The sequence below is a fragment of the Periplaneta americana genome, chromosome 5 (genome assembly GCF_040183065.1).
Source record: "Periplaneta americana isolate PAMFEO1 chromosome 5, P.americana_PAMFEO1_priV1, whole genome shotgun sequence".
NCBI classification, from domain to species: domain Eukaryota; kingdom Metazoa; phylum Arthropoda; class Insecta; order Blattodea; family Blattidae; genus Periplaneta; species Periplaneta americana.
This window is the reverse complement of record NC_091121.1, coordinates 81,449,353-81,469,469: the sequence shown is the minus strand read 5'-3', so window position 1 is coordinate 81,469,469 and position 20,117 is coordinate 81,449,353. Positions and strand designations below refer to the sequence as shown.

The following is a 20,117-nucleotide window of genomic DNA, read 5'->3' as shown; positions in this document are numbered from 1 at the left end:
AGTGAGTAGCTGAATATTCTATCTGCCCCATAAACAGCAAGATCGACAAGAACATGAAGAAAAGAGTACAACATCTACACAGAATTTTAAAAAATATAAAGCGTAACTTCAATTAAAATTGAATGAAGGCATTTTGGGCACAAAGCTCAGATATGTCAAACCTTGTACTTAGAAATAAATATGTTTATGGAAACAAAATCCTCTTGCGACTACTGTGAGAGTTATAACGACATTGAGAACATTTTTAAATTACACCCAATAGTTTTAATCATACATATTATGGTTTATGTAACACCTCATTTTTTAACAGAACAACTTTATTTATTTATTGATTGATTTATTCATTGATTGATTTATTTATTTATCTAATACGGTATTTAAATATTTAAATACTTAAATATTTCTTTCTTTATTTATTTATTTATTTATTTATTTATTTATTTATTTATTTATTTATTTATTTATTTATTTATTTATTTATTTATTTATTTATTTATTTATTTATTTATTTATTTATTTATTTATTTATTTATTTATTTATTTATTTATTTATTTATTTATTTATTTATTTATTTATTTATTTATTTATTTATTTATTTATTTATTTATTTATTTATTTATTTATTTATTTATTTATTTATTTATTTATTTATTTATTTATTTATTTATTTATTTATTTATTTATTTATTTATTTATTTATTTATTTATTTATTTATTTATTTATTTATTTATTTATTTATTTATTTATTTATTTATTTATTTATTTATTTATTTATTTATTTATTTATTTATTTATTTATTTATTTATTTATTTATTTATTTATTTATTTATTTATTTATTTATTTATTTATGTCTATAACAGGGCAAAGTTCCAATTACAAGAGACAGTACAGAATTGTATTGTTGATTAAACTTGTTTGTCTTTATGTTATGATGGCAGTTTTATTGATGAAATCAACATAAAACATCAACATAAAACAAGATATCCTTAACAGGTAGACAACAAGAGGTAAAGCACACTTTTTAGCGAAACTCATGCAAATCAACCACCTATTTCTTAGTCAGCTGTGAGAAGAACAGGAATGAAATTCAGAGAACGTGAACTGCAACCTTCTATCAAAGTCGCCTTCCATTAACTCCTGTAACGATTGGATATTATAAGGTGATATTCCATATTGTGCATTATTCTCCAGGCAGTTGATTTCAAGATATCTAACGTAGACTCTATTTTAAAGAGAGAAGATTTTTTTACCGATAGCAAAATGTCACATTTCAAATCATTGACAGTGGACCATCTACTGTTTCTTTTCATTTTTCTAACATATCCATGTCTTAAGCGAAACTTGAGAGGAGAAATTTATCAAAATCAAAACTCTTGAATTATCCTGTTCTCCGATATAACTGAGCTCTGTTGTGTGTACACACTAACATTGTAAAGTAAAGTTAAATTTGCAAAGTAAAGTAGAAAAAAAGTTGTACATTATAATTAATTTATCTCAGACACAACGATTTTATATACGTACGAGTACTAAGTAATTCATCTCACTTATCAGATGAATCTGCGAAATACACAAATCACAAAGGAAATCATGTGACGATCTTTGGAAGTTACATCTCTTAATTTCTTATTGAAATTATTATAGGTTATTCCACGTGCATAATTCCCGGAATAGTTTATTCCTAGATGCCATTAATAAACAAAATCCGACCAACAGTTCAGAAAAGTTGCTCTACATTGACGGATAGGAGACGTGGCAAGTCCAAAATCACTTTTGAGTTTCAGTAATGCTGAAAACTCTCATTTTTATTTTCAGAAATGAAAAAATTGGACTGACACTTGAAACTCAAATTTTTATTAGTGCGTAGCGTATAAATTAACACTGAAGTGAACAAAAAATGAAGATGAAAACAGAAAAAGAAATTACCCATATAACAGGAGCGTTTTGAAAAATTGCAAATCAAACCGTAGAGACCGAATATCTACATCAGAGTGCTGCATTGAAGTTAAATCGCTCGCTTGAACTCGGTCGAGTGTCGCACCCTCGAGTGAGATACGATCGGTCGTGATACGCTCGTAATAAATAGAAGCACAGTACAAGGTCATCTCACCGTCATGTCTTATCTTGTATGGAAGGCGACAGATAAGATACACATATGTTTTGCTCACGCGGTAAAAATAAGGTTTTATTTTCTGCGTTTATGACAAACGTTTAATGGAACAGTCAATGGAACGTACCAAAACAGGAACATGAAGTTATAAATAAAATAGTATGAAAAACTTCGATATACAGTTATTATTGTTAATTAATAATTATTCAATATTTGATTTACCACATATATAATATGATAGGTCCATACATAGTGTTCCGCCTATATACTGCGACAATTTAGGAACGTTTTACAAAATATTATTGATAGAGCTATAGATTAATAACAATATTAGTACAGATAATTATTATTATAATTATTATTATTATTATTATTATTATTATTATTATTATTATTACTAGAAAACTTGATACAATTCTTGCATTATCGTGATTGTGTTCTCCGTTTATAATAATTACATTTACATCCAATAACATCTATCAGATGTGCTAAAAACAAAATCACTCCTGTGTAGAAAAAAAAAAACAAACAAAAAATTTACCTACAACATTTATTACATTCCAAAGCAAGTTTTGTAGTTGTACTATGGAGAGGTTAGTTAAACACTGCAAAGTTTTGAAATGATAAACATCTATGATGTTACTACACAGTTCATCACTGTAAAAACGAATGTCTAACGCTCGGCTTATACCGTTCGAGGATTTATCGCTCGTGACAATTTTACCCATCATGCATGTGCGCTACCTATCGGATTATGCTATGAACTACTTGGCGCTCGAGCGAAAACGTCCGCTGCAGACCTCTGAATATGCTTGTAAGCTTCATGGTTCAATTTCCCCTCTGAATCTCGTCGAGTCAGCTTCTGGATTTGCGTGCGCGGCGAGATGCGAGAAATGCTGCATGGCAAACGTGTGGTTGCGCTGGTGTTTGGACCAGCGCAGCTGTAGTCACGTGATCGTGAGATAGCCGACACGCAAAATACTACCGGAAGTTAGCTCCAATCTGTAGCTGAGATCACGCCTTTAGCACGTGTACGTGTGTGTTATTGATTGTATTTATTATGGTTCCTTACAATCCTGTAAATGTGCATTTAGTCTTTCTTTGTGTTTTAGTCTTAATATATTCATCTCTGAATGTGAGCAGTGTTCGTTTCCAAAGAAAATGAATAGTATTCAATATATTTTACAAATACATTTTTCAGTTTTAATCTTGGAAGGTAAGTGTAAAATAAAGAAGCTTGGAAGGCCGTTACCTCAACTCGATTTACAACAAGCACAAACAAGCCGAGGTAAGATATTTTTCAGGGCTTTCAAATGTAAAAAAATATGAAAGAAACAGCTGAATTTGCGGTTGTGAATCTACAAATAAATTATTTTGTTTCCTGTGCCTGCCATTTGTTAAGGTTAAAGATATGAGCTGGACATGGACTGGTGTTTCAGAAAATTAAGAAGCATGAGGAATCTATAGCTAATAAGAATTCTAGCCTAGATTTATCAGTCCTTGGAAGAACAGATATTAGGCAACAACTTAGCCCAGCTTTCAGGAAAAATATTGAAAGATAGTGATAGTGATAGATTTACTGATATTAGTTCACAAAAGTACAAAACTTAATAATTTTATAAAATGAACTAGGCTATATACAAAGAAATAGATGTAGGCCTACCTAATAAATATACAATTTCCTAAACTAATTAATTTATCGCAAATTATATTGAAAGATAGAATGATAACATAAGAAAAAATCGCTATGTTTTTGAAAGATGATTCATCACCATCATCATCATCATCATCATCATCATCATCATAAGGCAATTATCTACTTTAAAGTAACTGTAGTCATTTTTTTAATTTTTCAGAAATAGGATATTGTTTAAATTGTTAGAAACCATGTAATATCATAAAAGTAGTGAACCCTTTGTCATTTTAGGCACGAACAGCCACTGCATAACAACCTGACAGAAACCTCTGAAAATAAAAAAGAACCAAGCGAACATGGATAAGAAGCAGGCTTACGAGTCCAATGCAAGGTGTTTACGATAACTGTTATCGTCTCTGAAGTGGGAAGAATATCTAATATTATAATGTACCAATGGTAGCCAAGAAATGTTGCAAACCACAAATATGACAAGTGGATACCCTACCAAACAGTGGATGAAGGCTATCTTCCACCACTGTACTGGAGGAGATAAAATATCTGTGAAGGCGGCGATATAACTCGCAGTTGTCTGCATAAAGACAGTACAGTCGATCGAGGTTGTAGCATCAGCACGCAGACCGGCACCATGAAGGCGCTCAAGGTACAGGAAACCTACTTTTCTTACTTTCCATTCCTCTTCGCCGTCATTCTAAATTATTTTAGGTTAACTAAAAACTCCACTAAAAGTCCGAGGGACTCATAATTTGCACTTCTCGAACACAACGGTTCATTTTAGTACGGCGCACACTGCAGTGGTCCGAACCGCTTAAACCCCGGACAAAAGTAGTAATTCCTTTTATAGTGGTGATATTAGCTTGAAATTTGGTACATTTATTACTAACAACATGTACCTAACGTGTTCAAATCTTAATGGCATTTGGAAATGAATAAATACCCCTCGTGAGGGGTGAGGCAATTATGCATTCAGCAATAAGGGCCAAATTAGATATTTTTATCACACTCCTGTTATTTTACTGCAAAACTCCATAAATGCAATAATTACAGTCATTTTATGTACACGATTTCATTTGCAACCTCTAATATAAGGACTGAAAAGTAGCATATGTAATCTAGAAGTTCATAATATTATTAAAATTATATGTAACCTGTATATATACCAAATTCAATTAAGAATTTATTGCATTTGTGTCGGCGAGTACATTCTTTCATTTAATAACGTAAATAATACGTTCATATTTTCTCAGTTTTGTAGGAGTATCCGAAATGTTAGGTATCATTTAATAGTAGTGGTAACAAAACTTCCATGAACCTGTACACTTGTAAATTTTATTACATTTTTGTCTTAATTTCTATTGGGATATCTACATTTGCATACGTTTTATTATTAAGTCCACGGCTAAGCAGAAATAAAGTATGCATTTTTCTACTTGCCGAGGTGTTCAGTATTTGCATCTTCGAAGTGTGCCTTGGATGCACCGAAGAGATTAATAGCTTTAAATGCAGACAAGTTAAAATACATAACTGTTTGAAGCTCGCAATTAAAAAATATAACTGTTTGAAGCTCGCAATTCAAAAAAATATATAACTGTTTGAAGCTCGCAATTCAAAAAATATATAACTATTTGAAGCTCGCAATTCAAAAAAATACATAACTGTTTGAAGCTCGCAATTAAAAAAATGCGTAACTGTTTGAAGCCCGCAATTCAGAAAAATACATAACTGTTTGAAGCTCGCAATTAAGAAAATACATAACTGTTTGAAGCTCGCAATTAAAAAAAATTAAAAAATATTAACTGTCTGAAGCTCGCAATTCAAAAAATACATAACTGTTTGAAGCTCGCAATTCAAACACCAACAGTGATTCGGATTTTGAAAAAGGGCTGACAAAATATCCTTACATGATAAACTAAAGAATTTCAAAGACTTAATTCTCCAGTCTGTCATTCGTCCTCACAAGCTGATATTTCAATTCTTCGTCTTCATCCACCTATTACCAATAAGGTTGGTTGAGTGGAAGAGAAGGCCTTATGGCCTTAACTCTGCCAGCGAAAATAAAACATTATTATTATTATTATTATTATTATTATTATTATTATTATTATTATTATTATTATTATTATTATTATTATTATTATTATTATTATTATTACCAAAAACCAAGCACTTCGAAGACATGTTTTGTTTTTATTTTCCTTCGGTTGTTCTTTCAAATTGGAAACTAATGGGTCAGAAGTCAACGTTAACCTGCTAAAGAGGACTCATCTTGAAATTTATTCTCTGAATAAAAGTTTCTCGAAATTTTCTCACATCTTTGTTTTTAGATCTTAGTATCTATAATTACAAATTTAGGAGAAATAATAGTTCACCAAGCGTATCTAATAAAACAAGTGAAGATATGACGAAAAATATAATATAGTCTACATTAATGTAAAACAATTTAAAATATATAATATTTATACATAAGGAATAGAAACCACAAGAGTCAGAGAATGGGAATATATCTAATCTGAAATGTGGATTAAACATTATGATAAAGTTAAACGGCATATAATGAATAAATGATTAAAGGTTTCTAACTGGCATACATTTACATATTTTTCTTTGCAAGGAAACATTATCATCAACTTACGAAGAATAGTTGCAAACGAAAACATGTTAACAGAAGCCTTACATAAAATTAAGTTGATTTTACGCCTGGATAGCCTACACCTGGCTGAAGAAGCTCCTACTTCGCAGCAAATACGTGGTGTAATTTCCGTTAGTTTGTATTTTCCTCTTAAACATATTTCAAGTTCCCTTTATGGAAATTTGTCATTGCTCGTAAATGTTTGGAATCCATTATAAAGACTTAGAAATCTTTAAGGATGAAGACGGTCGAATTTTAGTTAAAATGCCTACTTTTTCTTCAGAGATAAACTAAAACAAGTTAAATATCTTCGCGTTTTATATTAAATATGAGCGTTTTTAAGCGGTGTTATGGTGTCCAAAATATGTTTTGCACATTGTGAAATATTTGAAGGATCTAGAGCCTAAAATGCATATTTCTATTTTATTAATGTGCTTTATTTTTTCTTGAAGCAATTAAAGAGAAAGTTTTGAATATTAGGCGGTGTGTTTGTTCAAAGACCTTGTAACAGTTTGGTTGTAGCAATGAATAAATTCCTGGAAAGTGACTGGCTTTATTAAGTACTTAAGCAGGCAGTACGAATGTGATGAATGGAGAGGATGTACTAATCCTTAAAGAAATAAAGATGATAAATTTTTCTAGATATAAATATGCACTCATTTCTTCGGTGGCATTACAAAACAGCTTTTTCCGCTCATAAAATGATTCTGTATAAAAAGTTAAAGTTTCACAATAAATAATTTAGACTAAAACCTTGTTATGCAATGCAATGCCAAATTTATTAATGATAATATGTTAATTGTAAATTCATTGTTAAATTAATTAATTTAATATTAGCACATAATTATCACCACCAATAAGCTCGATGGATTCATCAACAATTATTCATAATTTAAGACATAACACAAACATGGTTTCTAATCACAATAATTTATTGCCGCTATTGTCACTATATACCGTAATGCAAAAACTCAATAACTAATTAAATGTTTATAGTTATTTTAGTTTGAGCGGGCAGAAACATATTTTGAGTGCATAAAATCGTATTTTTAGCTGCCTGAAATTGTATTTTTAGAAGACTAAAACTGTATTTTTGTGCATATTTTGATAATTTTAGAGCCTTTTTAGATGCCTAAAAGCTGGTTTTAGGGCCTAAAAATTCTAGAACAATCCATAAGATAAGTTTGGTACAGAGTAGAGTGAAATATTCTAAAAGCTAAGGACATATCGTATCGAAAATGTGAAACATGAACTTAAATTTAATATTCTGGTTCCAATGACAGCGGGCGATTTGGAGATGAAATATTATTGAAATAGGGGAAAAGAATTTTCAGAAAGCGGTGCAAACATCATTGAGATTTTAGAACACTGACTTCTGGTATTAAATCATATTAGAATTAGTACATCGCAACAATGAATTTGAGAGTATCTTTTGGAACTGTGACACTTGAGGGAAAGTCAATCTTGCTTCAGCTGTCTTCATAATGCAACAAAACATTGAGAATAGCGCACATTTAATTTAAGTGCTGAGACCGAATACAAAGGACTAAATATGAACTGAAAGTGAAAGGAAGCTATTTAGAGATATTTCTAATTTCTTTATTTGTTTAAAACTTTCAATTTTTGGTATGTCACAGTTAAGTAAGTAAACCTTAAATCCAAAGGAAAAAGTGTTTGAAGTGTTAACAAAAAAAATCGCATACGTATTTACTAAAATTAATATAGCTCAGTTGGTTTTTAAAATATTCACAAAATTCTTTCAGCATTTTACTCACAGAAATCAATGTACAAAATGTTTAGACTATATCTTTAATATTTTACCTCGGTACAATACAAGCTTATGAACATGATTAATTATTATTTTATAGTCAGTGATTTGAATATTGAACATTATTTTCACATTGTACATAAAATATAAAATGTTAATGTATACAAAAATTGACTTATAATCTGCTAAAAATGTATTCAAACTTTCATGAACATCCTTTTTGTGGTTCCCCAGTTATATTAATTTTTGTAAGCATCATGTCAGAAAATCAAACTTGGAGGAAATCGACAAAAAATAATTGCGTGTTATTAAAATCTTAACGCGCAGGCCATATAAAAATAGCTACTAATGACCTCCAATTGTGAAAGAGGGCCAATAAAATTATATATATATATATATATATATATATATATATATATATATATATATATATAGTGATTCACGAGGATTTACAGTCCTTTACGGAGCTTATTTCTGAAGACATTTTGAGCAAGAAATGTCATATATTCTCCTATACTCAGTATTTTCAGATTTACACTAATTTAAAGTTGTTTGTAAAGTACATTTTTTCTTTAGTTTGAAGGTAAAAGAATAATACAAATGGAGAATGAACCATTCAGAAGTATCATTTCTTTAACTGGCAAGCATTATGAAGCTAAAAATGTGCCGTGAACTCCTTAGTTGCTTCGTACAGACATCTTTTCTATTTTTAACTAGAAAATTACATTATTCTTACGCAGTTATCACAACTATTACAAATCACACCACTTCCACCGACTTAAATATTTGCAGTTCAATTTTGCATTATAATTTACAGTCTTGGAGAGATTACAACACATTAAAAAAAATGACGCCGTCCGCTTGAGTACACTTGGCCGCACGCTTGTGAACGGCACTCGTCGCTCTACGTAACTGCATACGACTATCTTTGATTTCCGTAGTGCTCGCGCTGGCTTCTAACTGCACGCTGACCAAGATCACGCGTTCACAGCAATGCGTTCCAATAACGAAACGTAACTCTGTAAATATTGAGAACAGGGCCCATGTTTATATGAAATCTTTTGCTCAGAATGTGTTCGGAAATAAGCTCCGTAAGTGGCGACAAATCGTCGTGAATCACACTGTATAGTGTTCTACACACATCAAAGAACAATAACTTTCTTTTTCTTTTGGAAAAATTCAACTTTTTTGCCAAATTTCACAAGCCTCTCATTTTACATACACATCAGAATTCAATCAGTGTGTTAAAAAATTCCCCCCTGTTTTCTTCTACTTTATTTGAAATTTATAAACTAGGCTATCAGTTATCAGATAAAACCTAAACTCAAACGTGAATGATCAGCATCACGCTTTCGCCTGCTATTTCAAAATTGTTATAATTTTGTGTGTATGTGAGAGTGTGTTTTTAACGGTTCCTGATGCCTCTCTGTTGTTAGTTCAAAGAGTAAGTTCCTTTTCCTTTGTTTAGCATCGAACCTGAGTCCAACTCCGTAGTAAGTTACTCTCTTAATTTACTAATCTAGACCTCCAATTCTCTTCTGAATTAGATCTAATTGTTTCTCTTTTAAGGATAAGCAATTCACCAATAAATAAAAAAACAATGCAATTTGAGTCCATATTAAAATATTTAATAATAATAATAATAATAATAATAATAATAATAATAATAACGATATGACATAAATGAGGATTTCGAAGAATCTCCAAGTGAAAAATAACTTACCACTATCTCGAAGACGTTGGTCTAGCCTTGAAAAATGTTGTATAACAGGGAATATGACGTCGAAGATGTTGCTCCGCATAAATTGGCGCATAAATGAACCAAGCATTCCTATCCCAGTATCTTTCAATCCTGGTGAAATTAATTTAGACAAAGTTTGGGTACTTTTCTTCTGCTTTATTATGCATTTTTAATATATTCAACAAACGCTATTCAATTTTTAAAATTTTTAATTAAAATTGTGCGATCGTTATGTATTTTCCTGATTTGTTTAATATATGATTTTTTTACTTATTCTTACTTTAAAGTGTTTTTAAGAACTGTATTTACAACATAACCTAAAATACTTTACTTATCTCTTAGATAAATATTTTTGTAAGATTAAAATGCATTATTACTGTAACATTTTCATGACTGACATTATTTTTTATGTAAATAAATTCTACAACTAATATTATAGTTCTTGTTGTTAAGATGTGGTAAACGCACAAGCATGTAATATTTAACCAAAATATCTAGAAAACGTTTCGAGTTTTCATGGAAAACAGATGTAAATTTTAAAGCCTCGGTAAACGATCGACAAAGAATTAATTCAATGGGACAGTGAAATAACATGAGGGAAAGTTGAAGGGAGTAACTAGTACACTATTATTAGAGACATCTATCTTTTCACATCAAGAAACACAAAAGTGCCCTCTATAACGAAAAATTAATTTATGTAATTCTTTTTACTCATCAATGTGTAGGACTACCCCTTTCCTCCATTAAGCATGAGCACTATCAAGAAAAATATGTTTACATTATAACGAACTTTAATTTTGTTTACGAAAAGGTTACATAATTCTTTTCCATTTCGATTGTATACACTCATAAAATTCTTTCACATTTTTCTTGAAAAAACTGAACATATTCAAACGTATAAATCTGTAAACAAATAATGTCACAAAAAAAAACAAATTATAATTAAGAAAACTAACAACACTACTGGAAAATGAATTCTTAAATAAAATTCTCTGGCGTTCGTTTACAGCGAAAGAATTCATACTTTATGAAAATTGTCATGATAATGAAACTTACACAATATCGCGATACTTGAAGTGTAACGAACAAATTTCCTTGCTTACAACCGATAATATTCTAAATGACCATGAGCTAGTAAAGTAAAACTGGTTGCTGAGTGAGGAAATTTGCCCTTGTATCTGAAATTCAACGCCAAATTAATAAGCGATTTATCTATGAATAATGGTAGGTTATGTAACACTCAAATTCCGCAACCATGATTTTGTCACGTATTTAATTCTTCAAGTAATTTAACATTTTAAAAATACTCCATAAATTATCTACAGATTATAATCATAATTCCTTGAGTTTCATGTCAAGCATAATTTTAATATGAACTAAAATATTATGCAGTAAAACAGAATTCGTGCACACAATAAAAGAACTTGAAAATAAATTACAATAATTATATCCACACTATCGCTCAGTATTGCAGTAATGTTTTATCAAATGACAGTCTTACTAATAAACCGTGTATGGTTTTTATACGAAACTTATGCAGAGTTGAGACAGAAAACTTTACTAATAAACCATGCATAAGTAATGGATGTATAAACAGGCTGTAACTGTACAATGGGAATTGTTTTGCAGTAGTTATAATTATACACGAAACCCCTTGTTTAAGAGTTGTCTATAGAGAAAAAAATGGTCGCCCCTCTAACAGCTGTTCGAATCGACTGTCATTTTATCATGATGGTTGCCTTGAAACCACAGAAAAACAAACCAAAGAGCACAGAATAATTAGAATAATACTGCTGTAGCTTGTACTCTTTGACCAAAATATATATTGTGGTAATCGATTAGAGCCAGTTGTACTATCGATACTTAACACGCCACACTAGAGCGCTCTACCGGATGCAATACAGAACCTCAGATATTCTATTACTTTTCGCAATGAAGTAATGACAAAACTATGACGTAGCTTTGTAACAGTTATACTGTTATACACGACGTATGTAGTGATTATTAGTAAGGAATTTACACACGACGTAAAATAGAGCTACTCATTGTATAAGCAGAGCGTATAAGTATAAGACAGTTACACGTCTGTATATAAAGTTTTTATTAGTAAGACCGTAAGAGTATACGTATAGTGTGAAAAAGACAAATTAACGTATTTTTTACGAACTTATACGTTGTAAGGATCTCAAAACCTACAAATTAGTTTTTTGCGAACTGTCTCTTTGTCCATCTGCACCTACTTAAATCTATTTGACGACGTTCCTATTGTAAATTTTTCAGTCATATGTAATAAAATAATTTCAATTAAAAAGTAATTGATTTTCATTCGATAACCAAGGCACAAAATCATTCAATTAGATTAACAACTTTAATGACTTTCTTTATACATTTCATGAAGTTACTTATGAAAACCATAACCCGAAACACACACACAATTAATTACAAATTACTTATTACGTAGACAATTATATCTTGAATTAAAATGTGACCAAGCAGGGCGTTTAGGACTTAATTAGATCCATATTATTCTATCATTCAGGAAAAAGCAAAACATAGCACAAATGTTCTTATACGTTCATCTTTACCGGGTATATCAAACACTCAAAATCTATTCTTGCCTTACATTATATCAATCGCATGATATACGGAATATTAATATTTAAATATCGTACACAAAAATAACAATCTGGAAAATCCTCATTCAACAGCATTTTTCTCCAACTTTTTCTTTTGTTTTACCATATTATTTTGTATGGTTGCCAAATAACACTCATTTTATGCCTTATGTAACATGTTAGCCTACTCACATTATGCTCAATTAGTGACAATGTTTTCCTTTGTCAATTTATTTAATATTTTTATTCAACAACACTCATCTCATTCCTATACAGAGTGGAAGTGAAATAGCCTTGGAGATTTTCAGAGCGAGTAGCTCATGTTATATGTAACAAAAAATTATCATCTCATATTGGCGGGAAGTTAAAAGTTTTTTCAACAGTAATCTCACTAGAGGTTTTGATTTATCTTGAGAAAATCAAAACTCGAGTGAGATTTAATCCACTATTACACGATTAGAAGAAAGTATATAAAGATTAGAAGAAATACAGTACTCTAATACAATAAAATATTGACTTCCTAAAATTCTATTTCACTAATATTACCTTCACCAAAAAGTTTGAACGGAGCCGCCATTTTCAGTTGACTCTATATATGGTAAACAAATGACGATCGCAAAGCATATTTTTTAGTACAGTGAAGAATTTGCAGTTTGAAATGTTGGCAAACAAACAAACAAACAAATAATTTCAAGAAAAATTGTTCCTGGGCCGGGTATCGATCCTGGGACCCTTCGCTTTTCCCTTATATCCACAGAACACAAATGGGCTGACAAGACGCCAGAACCCAACTTTGAGTGCACACAGATACTATGTAACTTAAATTGTGGCTTTCTGTTAACGTATCTCCAGTAACGAAGGATCCCGGGATCGATACCCGGCCCCGGAACAATTTTTCTTTGAAATTATTCAAGCCTTCTTTACAGGAAGCTACTACCTGTAAGCCAGATTTGCATAAAGAAACAACTGCTAGGGAAGTGATAAAATTGTACGATAAACAGCCATAAATGGTTGAAACACATCCTTTCATACCGTTTTATTGGTCAAAAGTAGTATGACTTAGTAAAAGTGTAATAGAATTTTTTTTCAAATGTTTAACGACCTCCTATTCAGTAACTATTGCGAGTAGGATCGTGATTTTTGTCCATGTCGATAGGAAAACTAATAAAGAATAATTTATCCCTCTGGCGTATTTCTATAGTGTGGACAGTTTCTGTGTAAATTTAATTTTAAAAACCTCTCATTTGAAGACACTTCACAATGAGAGTTGGTTGCAACACAGCACCAGAAAACAGCTCATCTAGCAAGACACATCGAGTTCGTTGACCTCTTACATCTGTATCACGAGAAGAGTGTTTTAGCGGCGATGTTGCCGGACTGCTGAAACTTGAAACTTAATTTTCTAATTAACCGTGCATTTAGTCACAAAACGTAGACCTTATATAGGTTTTCTATTCATTTCAACGTACCCTATCGTCCCTTTCAATCTGCAAGGTTATTTCACTTCCACCCTACAACTTATATCACTATGTTTAATAAGCCATAATGCTATTTCTTCCATTCTAATCTATTAATGACATGATATTTATCATATTATAGTTCCAGAAAAAGTACAGACATATAATCATTTAAAACCTTACATTACACACTTTATAATTTTACACATAGATATACAATTTTAATACAATTTCTACAATTTAAATATTTAATACAAGATGTTTTTTTAGCTTGCATTTGCGTCTTATTCTAATCTATTAATACGTGCCTATTTCTATTGTAAAAAACAAAGTGACGCAAAAGTAACTACCCATTGTTAGGGGTGTGACATTTTGGTATTAACTATATAGGCCTAAGCGAAATGTGTTAATAAAACCTTAATTTTATGCACGGACAATGCTAATCCCTTAGTGGAAGGCCAAACCTAAGTCAAGTATATCCGCGAATTTTCGCGAAATTGATATAAATACACGATGTAGTGGAAGACGATCTGATCGCAGGCTACAGTTCTGTGAACATATGATCAATAATGTTATTATAATGAAGGGGGTTCTAATTTCTATTCTAAGATACTGTGGAATGATGTATGGACCTTTAAATTGTCTGGTTATGTTAACCGACAGAATATACGTGCTGGTATTACTCGACAGAGGCTTATATTCCCAAGAAACTAGTGCGATTAATTAAAAATGTGTCTCAGTGAAACGTACAGCAGAGTCCGTACAGGTCAGTTTCTGTCAGATGCGTTTCCAATTCACTGCGGGCTAAAGCAAGGAGATGCACTATCACCTTTACTTTTTAACTTTGCTCTAGAGTATGCCATTAGGAAAGTCCAGGAAAACAGAGAGGGTTTGGAATTGAACGGGCTACATCAGCTGCTTGTCTATGCGGATGACGTGAATATGTTAGGAGAAAATCCACAAACGATTAGGGAAATTTATCCTTTGAAGAGGTGGAAAAATTCAAATACCTAGGAGCAACAGTAACAAATATAAATGATACTCGGGAGGAAATTAAACACAGAATAAATATGGGAAATGCCTGTTATTATTCGATTGAGAAGCTTTTATCATCCAGTCTGTTGTCAAAAAATCTGAAAGTTAGAATTGATAAAGCAGTTATATTACCGGTTGTTCTTTATGGTTGTGAAACTTGGACTCTCACTTCGAGAGAGGAACATAGGTTAAGGGTGTCTGAGAATAAGTTGCTTAGGAAAATATTTGGGGCTAAGAGGGATGAAGTTACAGGAGAATGGAGAAAGTTACACAACACAGAACTGCACGCATTGTATTATTCACCTGACATAATTAGGAACATTAAATCCAGACGTTTGAGATGGGCAGGGCATGTAGCACGTATGGGCGAATCCAGAAATACATATAGAGTGTTAGTTGGGAGGCCGGAGGGAAAAAGACCTTTGGGGAGGCCGAGACGTAGATGGGAAGATAATATTAAAATGGATTTGAGGGAGGTGGGATATGATGATAGAGACTGGATTGATCTTGCTCAGGATAGGGACCTATGGCGGGCTTATGTGAGGGCGGCAATGAACCTCCGGGTTCCTTAAAAGCCAGCAAGTAGGTAAGTAATTTTCTATTGTCTCCTCAATATGTATTTCCTTAAGAAAAATATAAAGTGTGTCATATTCTATCAACGTACACCGAGATACTGCATTATTTATATTTACTGTAAGTGCTGTAACTATTTTTGTAGTCCACCGCTATGGAGTAAAGGCTGGTCCATAATAAACCGGAACGGAAATGAGAACGAGAACGGAAATATTGCTAAAATAAATGTACTTAAATGTGAGCATTCACAATTAACTTTCACGTTTCCGTTCCCTGGCTCCAGCAATATTCTCATTAGGATAGGACTGTACCATTTCAATCCAAAAATTTCTCGTATATCATGGAAAACATGTTTTGCAGCTGCATAATTTAACAAATCAATAAATTGTTCTTGAATTAAATTGTCCTCTGAAGGCAGATCACTAATGGTGAGTACAAACGGTTTGTTGATAAATTGATTAAAGAAATGAACCTAGCAACAATCGCAAACAGACCAGCACTTTAACTGAGTGAGCCCTTCACGGTTACCCTGGAACTGCAGGGGACCGTGAACACCAGTTTGAGAACCACTGATCTCGATGAAACATTATTACGTATAATAATGTCTTACACTGATACAAAGTCTTAATTCATAGTCACAGTCTACTTGAAACATATACAAAAGTTTTTTACAATATACCGAAGGGTTTTACAATATATAAGCACCATACAGGGGGTTAATCATACTGATTCTTAATACAAGACAGAAATATTCTTGCAGCGTTGTTCAATGTCATAACTTAATCTATAGAATAGAAGGCGTGAGAAATTAGGTACTTCTTTAATTAGGTTAAATAATCTTGTGTTTTGGGTTTGACTTTTTATAATTATAGGGAGGCTATTAAAATGTTTACTGCCATATAACGCATTCCTTTTTGATAGCACGATACACTTGCCGATGGAGTATGAAAATCAGTTTTTTGATGAGTATTTATACTATAAACTGTTGAACAAGTTGCAAAGTTTTCACGATTACATAAGAGGAAGTTTATTAATGAAAAAAATATATTGACAAGCCATGAACCGTTTTTCATGGTAAAGTGATCGGAAGTAGATATAATCAATTAAAGCGCCACCAAGGTTTCCAGACCTCACTACCATAGATTTCGTTTTTCTAGTCGGATCAGACCTAGTCAAAGACAAAGTGTATGCCACGAAATGAAGTACACTGGACAACCTTAATGCACCCATCGAACAAGTCTTTCATTTAATTTATTCAGACAGTCAACTGTGCCAAGTCGTTTGCCTCAGTGTTCTAGTATGCATTTACATACATGGAGAGTCAGGAGCAAAAGTACATGATGTGAGGAGTGATAATATTGGTGATTCTGAACAAAAACGTTTTTATGAACATATGCCCTGTTCTTAACAGTATCTGATATACAGCTGTTTGAAAACCACAGGCGTCAGTCTCATGTCCTTCACCAGTATAGGTCTCGCAAGTACGGATTACCGACGGAAGGAATGCGAATCAAACACTGCGATAAGGAAGAGCGAGCGACAGGAAAGGTCACGAGATAACTTGAATGATATTCAAGAGTACAGTCGGAAGAGAAATGACATCGATAGAATCAGTCTTGCGTCGTGATAGTTACATTACGACTTTAGTTTGTTCCATTGCATGTGAATACATGTCTTGTATCGCACGGTATCATTATTTCATTCGTAAACATATGTTGCGCGTTTAATTAGCTTCGAATTTTTCTCTAGCTACGTTCTTTATTTCCACAGCGATGTTCTCATTTTGTTCATATTCTTGGAAGAGACAGTACTTCCATCGGCTCGCTCCTCTCTCCCCTCGGCTTGCCTACATAAACACGTCAAAACAGACAGCAACGCTACCATTGGTTTTCGGTAATCGTTTCTTGCGCGAGCTATACTCGCATGCGGATGCAACCAAAACGATATTAGGTTGTAGTAGGATCAATGAAACGTATCCTGGGCGTTGGATCGGTCGCGGTGGAGTCATTTCTTGGCCATCGAGTTCATCCGACCTTACTCCATTGGATTACTGTGTGTGAGGTTGGCCTAAGAGCGAAGCCTACAAGCGCAAAGTGGAAACAAGGGAAGAAATTCTCGCTCGCATTTTACATGCTTGTGCTCAAGTAAAAAAAATGCCCGAATCAGTTCAGATCAGCAACACAGCAGCTGTCTACAAGAGATGCAAAGTGTACTGAATTTGACGGTGGACTTTTTAAACATGTTCTGTACAGAAAATTACACAGAACATAAGGTAGGCTACCGGCGTGGCTCAGTCGGTTAAGGCGCTTACCTGCCGGTTTGAAGTTGCGCTCGGGCGCGGTTTCGATCCCCGCTTGGGCTAATTACCTGGCTGGGCTTTTTTCCGAGGTTTTCCCCAACCGTAAGTTGAATACCAGGTAATCTATGGCGAATCCTCGGTCTCATCTCGCCAAAAACCATCTCGCTACCACCAATCTCATCGACGCTAAATAACCTCGTAGTTGATACAGCGTCGTTAAATAACCAACTAAAAAAACATAAGGTAACAATGTTTTAATTTACTATCACCTGCACTTTTCCCGTTCCTCATTGTTTCCATTAGTTTTCTCCGAAATCATTAAGTACAGGACATATGTTCATATAAACTTTTTTGTTCAGAATCACCAATATTATCATCTCTCAAACCATGTACCTTTCCTCCTGACTCAGCCTGTATTTGAAAGTCCTCTAAGTTTATTTCGAATAAGTTTATACAAAAAAAAAGTAACACAGTTCTGTTGTTAAAAATGGGGTTCATTTTTACAGAAACTTCTGCTTCAGTTGTTTCATTATTATTGCTATGACAAATTAAATAAATAAAAGCAGCTCAAGATATTCTTGAGTGGATTAATGTGCGTTTTTAACTCAAAACAGAAAATAATGGTTTTGTCTCAACAAATTCAAATTTCCCTTATCCAGTGTTACCATATATGTACGAGTAATAGAGATTGTTACAATGCACTAAAAAATTCAGAACTCATATTGGATTGAGGTATGAATCTACAATTTGTCGTCACTGCAGAAGATGGTAAAATTCTTAAGAGACGGTTCCATGGCAGACTGACAAATGAAAAATGTTATGGTAGACCAAAGACCGTAGAAGACGATGTGAAAGCCGCAATGGTTTTACAAGAAGTCCAGGAAATCAGACAAAATTCAGAATATGAAACATACAGTGTGAATGAAGTTGCGAGGCGACAGCATATGAACTACTGAACAATGTGACATAATCTAAATTCTTTTTACATCTGATTAAACCCCGCTGGTTCATTAACAAAACTGTATTGCTTTTTCTGCAAACTTATTTCCTAACAAAGTTAGAGGATTTTCGAACCTTCAAATCCACTGAGTTTCAGTAAATATCCACATTAAAATTAATAATAAGCAGGAAGGAACAACATCACATAATTTTATTTGGCCAATATGTCAAAACAAATTCACAATCTGTCATTTTGGTGTCTTTAAACTCAAACGAAAAGTGAGTTCGACAGGAAGATATGAAACATGAGTAATATTATTTTATAAAATGTTTAAAAATTTTCATTCGTCAAGTCTGTCGCATACACAATGTATTTCACCATTTCTAAAGGTTATGAATAAATGCTGCATAGTATGGCAAATGAGTTGAAACTCTAAATATTACCTATAGGGTAAGCAAGGGTGAATAGGGTCAAAATTCATATTTACTCTAATAACTCACATAACTTAACATCAAAGCTAAAGTGTAATACTTCGTCAGAAAGATTGTTGTTTTAGCTACAAGTATAAATGTCTATATTAGAATTAACTCTGCAACAATTTATCATATTTAGAAATTAAACATAGTACTGCATGACCCTTTTCACCCTAAGCAGCCAGGGTGAATAGGGTCATCAAGAAGGGCGAATGGAAACATTCTTACTTTTCATTTTTATTCGTAAACTTGTACAATTTAAAATATTTATGAAGATTCAGATCCAGACAAATTATACAGAGTGAGTCGTAAGTATGTTGGGAAACGCGTGAGCGTGCTCTTGGATCAAAAATAAGAACAATTCCTTACATGAAAATTTGACGGAAAATGCTTATTTATTGGAGAAATGGTCATACTTTCTTTTTGTTCTTTTTTTTGTTGTGTCACAAGTACATGTTGGAAAACTTGTAATTTAACGTTTACAAAAGACGCTCAGTGTGTCCCTCTCCATTGTTTCACATGCCTGAGCACGACGTACACACGACTGGCGAGTTCGCTCAAACACCATGTTGTCATCATGGATCAATTGGCATGCATTTCCAACACGTTGCAATAGCTAATCTGCATTATTCACTGGTGTTGAATAGACGACTGCCTTCAAGTGACCCCCAAAGGTAAAAATCTAATGGGATTAAGTCGGGTGATCTGGGTGGCCAATGCACTGGACCACCGCGTCCAATCAAAACAAAAAACAATGTACTACTGTACTGTTACTGTGTTGTTTGTAAACAAACACTGGCACAAAATCAAAACAAAAACAAC

At 32.6% G+C, this 20,117-nt stretch overlaps 1 protein-coding gene and 1 long non-coding RNA gene across 2 annotated transcripts in view; one reads left to right on the top strand and one right to left on the bottom strand.

Moving 5' to 3' along the window:
- LOC138699892 (uncharacterized) overlaps nucleotides 1-20,117 on the bottom strand; it is a 561,221-nt gene that overhangs the window by 500,003 nt on the left and 41,101 nt on the right. The window lies entirely within an intron of this gene.
- LOC138699887 (mucin-19-like) overlaps nucleotides 4,321-20,117 on the top strand; it is a 28,422-nt gene continuing 12,625 nt past the window's right edge. Inside the window, exon 1 of the mRNA XM_069826087.1 lies at nucleotides 4,321-4,408. Coding sequence (XP_069682188.1) covers nucleotides 4,394-4,408 — 15 coding nt within the window. The 5' untranslated portion in view covers nucleotides 4,321-4,393. The remainder of the gene's footprint in view (nucleotides 4,409-20,117) is intronic.